General features: G+C 46.3%; 1 protein-coding gene across 2 annotated transcripts in view; it reads right to left on the minus strand.

The window, feature by feature from the left end:
• The window catches only part of COL12A1 (collagen type XII alpha 1 chain), a 358,581-nt gene that overhangs the window by 97,892 nt on the left and 248,556 nt on the right, over positions 1-12,133 (minus strand). For both annotated transcript variants that reach the window (XM_086926511.1, XM_086926512.1), the window contains 3 exons: positions 7,332-7,478; positions 6,604-6,678; positions 4,479-4,618 (listed from right to left, as the gene is read on the minus strand). In XM_086926511.1, coding sequence (XP_086782637.1) covers positions 4,479-4,618; positions 6,604-6,678; positions 7,332-7,478 — 362 coding nt within the window. The remainder of the gene's footprint in view (positions 1-4,478; positions 4,619-6,603; positions 6,679-7,331; positions 7,479-12,133) is intronic.

Genomic DNA, 12,133 nt, shown 5'->3' on the forward strand with positions numbered 1-12,133 from the left:
CTTGTTTAATGATTTCCATGCATTCTGGTGGTAAATCTAAATACCCAAACTCTATGACCTCAGGAGCCAGATCGCTAGGTTCAGTTGTTTGGGATCTGGGTGCATTATTTATCCATGGTTCTGTGTAAGATGCATGGGTAATAACCTTAGCTTTTGATGTGGTACTTGTGAGAGTTGTAGTAGCGTGGTGAACCACGGCTGTCTTGCCCACGTGGGTGCCACTAGTATCATTGTCATTGAATGTTGCTGCAGTTTCCGAACCAGTAATGGAATTAGTGGTAGAGGAGGGAACGCGTAAGCAAATCTGTTGGACCAATTTATCCACAGTGCATTGCCCTGGGACCTTTGGTGTGGGTACCTGGATGCGAATTCTTTGCATTTTGCGTTCTGATGATTGGCAAACAGATCTATCTCTGGTTGCCCCCATTTTTGGAAGAATGGCTGTAGTATTTGGTCGTGCAGCTCCCATTCGTGTACTTGTTCTGACTGTCTGCTTAGGATGTCTGCTATTTGATTTTGAACTCCTGGTAGGTGTTCCGCTAACAGGTAGATCTTTTGAGGAATGGCCCATCTCCATATGTCCTGTGCTAGTCTGGACAGTTGGAGAGAGTGTGTCCCCCCCTGTTTTTTAATATAATACATTGCAGTCATGTTGTCTGTTCTGATCAGGACTGCTTTGCCTGTTATTTGCATTTGGAAAGCTTTTAGTGCTAGAAATATTGCTAATAGTTCTAGGTAGTTGATGTACAGTTTCTTTTGCTGCACACTCCACTTCCCCTGTACTGTGTATCTGTCCATATGCGCTCCCCATCTGGAGAGCGATGCGTCCGCTGTTATTATCACTTGTGGAATTGGCTCTAGGAACGACCGTCCCTTGGAAATGTTTTCTGTGTTCCACCACTTCAGAGAGCGATACGTCCGGTCGTTTACCAACACCAGATCTGTAATCTGACCTTGAGCCTGATTCCACTGTGTCGCTAGACACTCTTGTAGTGGGCGCATTTGTAGTCTGGCATGTGGTATTAGCAGTATGCAGGAGGACATCATGCCTAATAGTTGCATAAACACTCGTGCTGGTAGTGAGTGTTGTGGTTGAAATCTTTGTATTAACCCGACCATTGTCTGTACTCTGATTGGGTTGGGGTATGCTATTGCCTTTTCTGTGTCTACTGTAGCCCCCAGGTATTGCTGAATCTGGTTTGGTTGTAGGTGTGATTTTTTGTAGTTCACCGTGAACCCTAGGTGGTGCAGCAATTGAATTGTCTTCTGTGTGTTGTGAAGACATTCTTCCTTTGACTTGGCCTTTATTAGCCAATCGTCCAAGTATGGGAAGACATGTATTTGTTGTCTTCTTAGGTGTGCTGCCACCACAGCTAGGCATTTTGTGAAAACTCTCGGTGCTGTTGTGACACCGAACGGAAGGACTTTGAACTGATAGTGTTGTCCTTCTAACACAAACCTTAGGTATTTTCTGTGGGCTTTGTGAATTGGGATATGAAAGTAAGCGTCTTTTAGATCCAGTGTAGAAAGAAAGTCCCCTTTCTTCAGTAAAGGGAGTACTTGTTGGAGCGTGACCATGTGGAAGTGCTCCGAATTTATGTAAGCATTGAGAGGTCTGAGGTCTAATATTGGTCTTAGGGACCCGTCCTTTTTGGGGATCAGGAAGTATAGAGAGTATACTCCTGTGCCCTGTTGATCTTTTGGGACCTTCTCTATTGCATGCTTTTGTAGAAGTGCTAGCACTTCTTCTCTTAACAATGTCAGATGATCTTGACTCATTGGACGCTGTTTGGGGGGGATGTTTGGTGGGGTAGCTGTGAGTTCTAGGCAATAACCATGTTGGATAATTTGTCTCACCCACTTGTCTGACGTGATGTTTTCCCAGACAGGTAGGAACTGTGATAGACGTCCCCCGACCGGCGTTATGTGGTCTGGGGGGAGTTCTATGAAGTCACTGTTTTGGTGTTGAGGCGTTGCGGTTGTTATTATTTCCGCGGCCTCTTCCCTTATTGTTGTTACCTCTGTAACTGCCTCTTGAATTACCTCTGGGTGATGTTGGTGTGAAAGATGTGGATTGCTGATTCGTTCCTGTGTTCTTTGAGCCCCCTCTATAGGTGGATCTACGAAAGGAACCTCTGTGTGTTGGCTGTTGCAATGCTCCCATTGACTTAGCCGTTTCCGTATCTTTCTTCATTTTTTCTAATGTCTCGTCTGTGCTTGAACAAAACAATGTCTTCTGATCAAATGGTTTGTTCAGTAGGGCTGTTTGTACTTCTTGTTTGAATCCTGAGATTCTAAGCCATGCGTGCCTTCTTAGCATGACACTAGTGTTAATCGACCTTGCTGCAGTGTCTGCTGCGTCTAATGCACATTTAATGGAAGTATTGGTTATTATTTTACCTTCCTGTATTAATTGGTCTGCCTTCTTCTGATGTTCCTTTGGGAGATGTGTGAGAAGTTTCTCTAACTCATCGTAATGTGCCTTGTCGTAACGTGCGAGTAGTGCTTGTGTATTGGCTATACGCCAGCTATTCGCTGCCTGTGATGCTACTCTTTTGCCTGATGCATCTATTAACTTCGACTCTTTATCTGGTGGAGGAGCCTCTCCTGTAGATAATGAGTTTGCTCTTTTACGAGCGTTTGAGACCACCAGCGAGTCTAGAGGTACATGCCCTCTAATAAATATTGGGTCCTTTGGAGCCGCTTTGTATTTTTTATCGATTCTTGGGTTTAACACCCTGGCTCTCACTGGGTTTTCGAATATTTCCTCTGTGTGAGTAAGAAGCCCCTTCAACATAGGAAGAGTACCTGATGTTCTCTGTGCATTAGGTAGAGTCTCTAACAAGAAATCCTCTATTTGAGGTTCTGTATGCATATCTAGTTTGTGATATTTTGCTGCCCTATTAATGAGCTGCACAAAACCTGTGTTATCATCAGGTGGTGAAGGCTTTGAGGGATATAGCTCTGGGTCGTTGTCCTCATCTGACCCTACATCATAATTTTCCCATGGATCCTCCTCATCTGGGATAGTTTCGTCATCCCCTTGAGGTTCTCCCTCCCCTAGATCACTGTCTACATCTGACTGAGGTGTTGCTGGTCTTGGTGTGGAAGGTGTAGGAATGTTTGGCCTATTGTGAGGAATAGGAGAATAGGGTGTTACTCTAGGACGAGGAGAAGCAGGAGGAGTTATATTCGTCCCCATTGTTCTCTTTTTTGAAGGAAGAGGTTTATCTTCTGACTGTTCACTCTTTCTCTTCTTCGTGACCACTTTCCCAGTTTGTGGATCAATAAACAAGATCTTTTGTTTGGGATCTGTCTGTTGCTCCTGAATCGGTACCGAGGGTCCTGGTTCCGAGAGGTGCTTTTGTTTTCGATCGTCAGATCTTGTTGTTTTCGACACCGAATGTTTGCTCGATTCCGACTTTCTTGGTATCGAGTGTCTCTTGGGCGATAAGTCATATTTATGTTTCGACATGGAATGTTTCGATACCGAGCTCTCCTTTGTATGTAGCCTCGGTGCCGAAGTCGATGTCGCCCTTTTCTCGGATCCGACATGGTGGGAGTCCGAGTGTTTCGGTTTCAGTTTCGGTTTCGTTGCCGGGCCCGAGGGCGGGGCGTCGGAAACTTTTTTCAGCGGTTTGACCGGGCCCGAGGGCGGGGTCGTTACCGCACGGGGTCGGTTTTTCGGTAAGGGGACGTCGTCACTCACGGTTTGTTGCTCGATGAGTTCTTCAACCTCCGACTGGTCCCCTTCCGACCCCGACTGGTCCTCTTCTTCCTCGATTTGTTCGTCTCCGAACAGCTCCGGGATCGCTTCCGCCTGCATTCTGGAAACCTCGTGTCTTCGAGCTCGACGATTTCTAATCGTTAGCTTGGAGGAGAATGCTGCGCAGGCTTCGCAGTCCCTGGATTCGTGTTCAGGCGATAGACAGAGGTTGCACACCTTGTGTAGGTCCTTGTGTGGGAACTTAGCACCACACGTTGGACATTTTTTGAATGGAGTCCTTTTCATGGACTCCGGGCTTGACTGCGTCGAGAAAGGCCTCCTGTTCTTCGACGTAGATCCAAGTTTTTCTCTTCTATTTTGAATTTGTAACGCGTCGGAATGGAAATGAACGCGTTCGAATAACAATACCGTCGAATTGGAAAGGGAATACGCGCCGAAAATCACTTTCTTCTGAAGTTGATCTGGAGCGTCTCGATCTTCATCCGAACCCGATGGCGGAAAAAAACAATCTAAGGATGGAGCCGATGCCCATGCGCACTACCAACTAAGGGAGGAGTCACCAAGAGACAAAAGACTCTCCAAAGAGAAAAACAAAGTGCAATCATCCGAGCCCAACACCAGATGGCGATCTATTCATAATGTACCATCTGCAGCCCATATGCCTCGAACACATATTTTAGGAAAAAGAAATGTTTAATTCGTAGCTTCAAAGGTTTTCAAAGGTCAATTTTGAATCAATAACTTGACCCACCTGAATTCCAGCCGGATTGATCACATCGAAGGCTCCAATGGTATTGAAAACAAACTGGCGCACTTTGTTGAAGCTATCATCACCAATGCTCCAGGATCCATCAATGAGGAACACAATGTCTGCTTTAGCACCTTTGCACACTGAAGAGGAACACAGACATTGTGTGAATGCATGCATTTGACAACGATTACCAGAGAATTAATCCGTCTTTTCAGCAGGCTACATAAGTTTGCAAAGAAGACTTCACACAAGCTATTCAGTGCCTGGCACATATTTTTTATTATAGTTGGGCATTTAAAGTTTACACACTTAGGGCCAGATGACCGAAGAGAATGCGCAAACAGGATTGGAACCCATTTGCCCATGCTAATTCTCATAGGGCCAGGGACAACACTATTTTACGAGTTACAAATAATTTGCAACCCGTAAAATAGTGTTTTGCGACTCACTATTAGGAAGGGGCGTTTCCTTCCTAATAGCAACTCACAAGCCATGTACCAATATTTTAAAACACTCGCAAATTAATGTAGTTGCAAATCGGGAAGGAGTCCCTTCCCCTTTGTGACTGGCTCTGAAATATTTTGAAGGGCAGTCAGTGGACCAAGGGACCACTACCTGCCCTTAAAAAAAATTAAAGGAAAACGTTTATTATTTTTTTTTTTAAATGCATCTAGTTTTCCTTTAAGGAAAATTAGCTGCATTTAAAAAAAAAAAGAAAAACTGCTTTAGTGGCTCGCAGCCCCATACATGGAGGTCTGCTGTGCACAGCAGGCAACCATCCCTGGGAGGGCCAGCCATTCCCAAATGGGCCGCAAATTGCGAGTGGCTCATTTATATTCATGAGCCTCTCATTTTGCGACCCCATTGGGAATCGCAATCAGTGTCTCGGACACTGTAGTACATTGTAATTTGTGCCTCGCAATTTGCGACTCGCAATCGAGTGCAAATTGCAAGGCGCAATTTACAAATGTCTACATTTATGACTGTTTGCTATTCACAAAGGTATCTTACGAGTAGTATCTTTACAACTGCGGAGTCTCTAAACATTAAAAAGATAGGACTGTCCTATCTCTATATGTACCGAAATATATATCATAAAGATAAACATAAACTTGCATGAAAGTGTAAATCTACCTTTGTGAATCAGTCCCAGCATGGTCAAAGATTAGACTACAGCCATCAACAGAACAGTTTCTAATTTGTATAGTAAGTGATCGTTTTTTGACAATCTGCCGGTATCATTTTTCCACCATGGGGATGGTATGTTAGAGGAAATCCCGCTTTTTCACTATGAGGATTCTCCTGTGGAGGATTTGGAATGTCATCTACAAGTTGGAGAATTTCCCATTGCCAGCCAATTCTATATCAAGCTCTTTGTAAACAAAACATATTTGAAATCATTTCATTGACTAAAAAGAATACATTCTGTACAAGAGAGATACAGAGATGTGAATTTGAGTTATGACTAATGAGACTTAAAGAAATAATCAATTTATAATGTGCTTGACTACCAATGGAAATAATAAGTTTTGAGTGAAATAGTAATGCCAGGTTGGGAAAACAGACATCATTCTGCTTTATACTGTCACTCCATCATTAAGCTGTGTATTTTTCTCAGGTGCAAATATTGCAGCTAAATCGCTATTATTAAAATTCTACTCAGCATAGGTTTACCCCTCTGATTCCAGTTTTGACTTTGATAATTATGCATGCTGTAGATTTGTGTGGGCTCTTCCTATCCTTTATACAAACTACAGAATGGACAATTGGACCATTAGCCATTATCCAGTGGATAAATCCTTCACCTTTCAACTCTATAGAAGTTCTGGAAGTTCGCTGAACATTTACAGTAGTGCACATGTGGTGGAAATTAGCATAGGAAAGGAATCTGCCTAGCACCAAAGTTGAAACTGTGTGGGTATACACATTTATGGGTATACATGTACTTTTGTGGTTGTTTCATTCACACCCAATAGCGACCTCAGCGGGGGGAGAAACCATGTTCTGCCTCTTCTTCATAAAATGCCTTTGGTTACAAACTGAATATTGACAGAGTGCTTTATAATAAGTTAGTTACATCTGTGAGCATACATTTCCACAGATCTTTGAACTGTTCATCACTTACCATCCCGTGCAGGTGGAACTGTAGGAGGTGCAGGTGGGGCCGGAGGTTTCGTTGGTGGTTCAGTTGGTTTGACCACTGAAATATAAAGATACAAATAAGGATTTATAATCAAGAAGGTGATTTAACTGGACACCATGCCATAAAGAGAAACATTGAAGGTGTTGATCAAGGTTCAGGTTCTAGCATGTTCTAAAGATAAACTATGGGCTTTTGGACATCTGCTAACTGTTTTTTTGTGATTTGGCCCACGTACAAAGCATTGGTCAGTCTGGAATTTGCATATGTAACTGAACAAAACAACCCACTGTGCTTAATGCTAGTCCTTTCGATTTGGACAGTAAAAATAAATAATATCTCTGGCCCTTACATACTCAAATTTGTAGAGGAAAAAATGTTCTCAGGGATTTAAGGGAGTGAAAAGCTGACAGAGTTCCACAGGAAGAGTCCATCTTATGAAATTTCCTGCAAGTTATCACAGGTAGCATGTCAGTTTTAGCCACCCACATTGTGCCAAGCAAAGTAGGAGGAGAGGGCAGCATATAATCCTGTTTATAAGGGATGTGAAGCATTGCCATTACATTATGAGTCAGTAACAATATTGAGATGTGGCTCTATTGGGGGATACATGTCAATTTATCAAGTAAAAGACATAAATCTTTCCATCGATTTAAGAAAGACAATTTAGCCTACACATACTGTGTGTTAGTATTAATCCCATGTTCACTTACATGTGCGTTCATTCTTTGACACTCCCCGTCCTTCCAGGTTAGGAGTCTGAACAAAGACTGTGACTGTGTATTCTGTATCCGGATTCAAGCCCTGGAAGCAGTATGAAGATTGTGACTCAGCCACTGTCACTTCCTGTCCTCGAGATCCTACAGAATCAAAATACAAATAACACGTTTTGATGTATGCGGAATCTATTTGTCTCAATTACCCACTGAGTGGGCCACATGTACTTCATGTACAGGAAACTGTGTGTCCTTATTTCTATGATCAATTTACTATCTATAGCAATATCTACATAGGAATATTGTCTAAACTATAAACATTATCTCATACACAGTGCATGCTTGGATTCTGATTTCAATAAAAAAATATCATGTTAATTAACAAATTACAGTCAGGACCATGTAAACGAAATGCACATATTTTCTTGAAGGTGAACTTTAGAGTACGGAATGGTAACAATAACATTTTAACAGCTGCACAATATTGAATTTGACTTCCTTTAAGTGCAAGTGGGGAGTTTTCCAAAACAGAGTTTAGGGATTCCCAGACAGGCCCCAGTGCCCAGAGATTGGCGCAACACCACTCTGTTCTCTACATTACCCTATTTATTTCCTTCTCAATAATCAAGCAAGCAGGGGATTGTATAGCGCAGCTACTCACCAGTGAGGGTCTCAAGGTGCTATGGGAGGGGGAGGAGGCTCCGTAGGGTGCTGTGGTCATCGGAAGAGCCAGGTCTTGAGTTCCTTTCTGAACTGGAGTAGTGTAGGGTTTTGCCGGGGGTTGAGGGGAGGTCGTTCTATGTCTTGGCTCTGAGGTAGGAGAAGGCCTTTTCCCTATTCTGGTCTTGTATATGCATGGCTTTGTGGCCAGAGAGAGGAAGGCTGATCGGCGGTTTCTCTTCGGTGCGTGGAAGGTATGCTGGTCCGATGTTGTGGAGGGCCTTGTATGGTGCGTGAGGAGCTTGAAGGTTATTCTTCTTTTGATGAAGAGCCAGTGGAGGTCGCAGAGGTGTTGGATGATCTGGTTGCGGGGGTGCAGGGGGTCTAGCTGTGGCGTTCTGGACAGTCTGGAACTTGGGATGGAGTATTTTGTTGATTGCATGTGTTGAGGGCGTTGCTGCAGTCCAATCTGCTAGTGATGAGTTCCCTTGTGACCATTTTTATGGATTCGAGGGGATCCATCTGAATGTATTATGGAGTAAGCAAAGGGTGTTAAAGCAGGCAGAGGATACAGCATTGATCGGGCGGTTCATGGTGAGTGATGAATTCACTATAATGCTGAGGTTTTGTGCGTGGTCTGTCGGGTTGGGAGGGTTTCCGAGGGTTGGGGGCCACCAGGTGTCGTCACATGCTGATGGGGTGGAGCCAAAGATGAGGGCTGCTGTTTTCTCTGAGTTGAGTTTCAAGCAGCTGTCCTTCATCCAGGTGGCGATGGCTATCATCCCTTTTTGGAAGTTGTGCCTGGTGATGTTGGGTTCCTTGGTGTGGGAGAGGATGAGCTGGGTGTCTTCGGTGTGGGAAACTATGTTGAGCCTGCGGTTTCTGACGATGGTTGCAAGGGGGGTCATGTGAATGTTGAAGAAGATCCCTGAGAGCTACTCCACATCTGGTTTTTGTGGGTTTTGAAAGGTAGGGTGGGAGCCTGACTCACTGAGTTCTGGCTGTGAGAAATGAGCGTTTGCAGTTGAGGGTCTTTCCTTGGATGCCAGGGTCGTGGAGCCTGGTGGCTAGTGTGAGGGCGGGGACGGTGTCAAAGGCAGCTGAGAGGTCCAGGAGGATGAGGGCTGCCATTTGGCTGTGGTTGAGGATGTCATCGGTGGCTGCGAGGAGGAGGGTCTCAGTGCTGTGGTTGCTGCATGTTGGACTTGGCCCTTCTGGCAGGTTCACCCCTAAACTTTTTGCTTATGAATGTGACTTGACGTTAGTGATTTCTGGCTATGGCGCACTTTCCCACTGTGTCCCAGGGTAAAGTGCGTGCGTGTAGTGAGGTTGGCCTGCCCTCCCATAGGAATGCATGGGGAATGTATGTGTCCATGTTAGTTCCTGATGTGTGCGGAGTGCAAGCTCGAGTTTGGTATGTGCGGACTCATGTGATTAAATGCTGCGCGATGATGTGTGCGGCATGATTGTGTCTAGTGTGGAAGTGCCACTTCTAGAAGTTGGTATATCTGTGTAATTTATGTGAATTGGCTGTCTGGATTGTAATTGGCTGGAGCTGACTGGTGAGCCAGGCTCCTGGAGTCAGGATGGGTCTGCCCCGGTGGTGAATGGGAGATCTGCATGTTGATAGCTGGGGAAAAGTGCACCTGGGACCTGAATAGGGCTTTCCCCACACAATGCTGGTTCCGCCCCCTGTGGTGCGACTGATGACCCTAGCCTGACAAGTGAATGGAAAGGGTGGTTGAGCACATCAGAATGCTCCAAAATCAGCTGCGACTGGTTTTCCCCCCACCCTGCACCTAAACACAATGGGATTTACTGTATAAAAAGGGGCTGTGACCCCATGTAAATGTTCTTCTCCTGACCTGAAGAGGGGGGCCTGCTGCTGCTGGGCACCAGGAGGATACCGCCACTAGGGACTGCCTCCCTACCTGGAGGGCCCTGTGAGCTGGATCCTGGGCCCAGCCTTGGCCCCCCCTGCCTACTTCCTTAAGGACCTCTTTGTCTGTACTTTGCCCTAGCGCCCGGGAGCGCTGTACTTTTATTAATCATGAAATGCTGTGTTCTCCCGGCCCAGGAGCGCTGCAGCCTGTCTAGAGATTCCCCCTCCTTGTGGAGCTTTTTAGAGGCACAGGTGCCTTCCCCGCATTTCCGGCCGCATTTGGGGGAATTCAAATGCCACCCCGTTTTAATATTTAAATCTAAGCCGGGAGCCTACCCCGGACTATTGCTGGGTGTGCTGCTCTTTCCCCTCCTCCGGGCCGCCGCACTGCCTGCGACGACCCGGAAGTTCTGTGGCCAAGAACCGGAAGCGGATGGGAGCCCACCCCGCGCTCCGGTGAGAGAGGACAAGAGGAAGAAGGACGTTGGCACCCGGAACCAGGAAGCAGTGGGAGCCCACCCCACGCTCCTACAGGTGCTGCTGTCAGCAATGCTCCCCGCGTGGTGTGGAGAGAGAGTGCCCCCCGGCGAAGAGGTCAGCGACCGCCGGAAGAAGCCCCTGCCTACAGGAGTGCCGGTAAGTGAAAAAGGCTGGACAGGAGCTCTCAGACCTAGTGCGGCCCCATTCATTTCCGAGTCCCCAGAGGAGGATCCAACGTTGGGCAGCATTTCTCTCGAGCCTGTCGAGGCTCCAACAACCGGGGCATTCTTTCTTCGAGCCTGAGAGGCTCAGGGGGCATTTTGGAATCCAGAGCCCACGAGAGGCTCCAACATCCAGGAGGAATTGTTATTTCGAGCCCCAGAGGGCTCCGGGGGTCATTGTGTCATTAGTCCCCAGAGCGGGACTCCAACGCCCGCAGTCTGTCTATTTACAAGTCCCCAGAGGGGGGACTCCATTGAGGGGGCATTTGTTTCGTGCCTGGGAGGCACTGTAGTATTAAGAGCCCACGAGGGCTCTGGGGGCCATTGGTCTTTGAGTCCCCCGAGCGGGACCCCCACGTACTTTGGGGGCATTTCTGAGGGCAGAGCGGCCCCGGTTGGCAGTGGGCCGCTCCCCCAGAGGGAACCCAGTTACTTCGAGCCCACGAGGCTCCAGGGGGCATCTTGCTATTTAAGCCAGAGGGCTCCAACGTTGTGCAATTTATTCACGGGGCTACTGAAAGCCCAGGCCACCTTCCTATCTACAGCTGCCCAGTACTTAGTGGGCAGCGGCTACGTTTCGGCCCCTTTCGCTCCTTTCCTTTGGCAGCCTGCCCTGACTTTTCTGGACATAGGGCGTTTCAGCCCCTGAGAGGCCAGGTTGGCCTGGGGACAGTTCTGGTGTTTTGCCCTTGCGTGGGGTACATGTTTTATGCCCTAGGTGATTTTTGCGCAATTGTGATTTACCTGCATAATGTGATTCCTGCATCATGTGTAATGTTTTATACCTCTGAATGTATGTGATGTTTAGGAGGTTGTTTGACCTAGTCCAGTGATGCTAGTGAGTTAATGCTTCCCTGCGTGATATTTTCCTAAGGTGGTTAGGGTTGCGTAGGTGGTACTTACCTGTTACCAGTGGTTACTGGGTGTGTGCTATATTTGCTATTTGGTGTTACAAAATATTCTATGTTCTAAGTGTTATTCTAGAAAGTGCTATTCCTACAAAGTGCTGATTCTACCAAGTGCTAGTTCCAAAAAATGTTTATTCCTGACAGTGGCCCATGTGGCCCTGTCTCATGTCCATACTCCCCTGTAAATTCTACCCGTACCTATGGCACACTGCAAGGTGTGTATTTATTATCTAATGTGTTTGGTATAATACAAAGGCTTTTTTTATTTATAACCTTGTGTGGAGTTTCCTTTGTGGTGGGCCTTGGGTGTTGTTGCTGGGTGCGCGTGCAAACGCTTTACACCTTGCCTCCGAGATAGGCCTGACTGCTCGTGCCAAGCTATCAAGGGGGTGAGCATGGGGTTATCTTGGCGGATGACTTCCTAGCCCTGACGTAGAATGGTGGTTTCTGCCTGACTTTGGTGCAAGCCTTAGCCAACCAGAAATCCCATTTCTAACATTGCAGAATCCAGATTGGGGTATATACAGGACATTATTGGCTTCGATGAAGTTTGCTAGCTGGGTGTTGATGACCTTTTCGATGACTTTGGCTGCAAATTGAAACAGTGAGATGGGCATGAAATTCTTGAGGTTCGTCGGGTCTGCAAAG

This window comes from Lissotriton vulgaris, chromosome 6 (genome assembly GCF_964263255.1).
Source record: "Lissotriton vulgaris chromosome 6, aLisVul1.2, whole genome shotgun sequence".
Taxonomy (NCBI): domain Eukaryota; kingdom Metazoa; phylum Chordata; class Amphibia; order Caudata; family Salamandridae; genus Lissotriton; species Lissotriton vulgaris.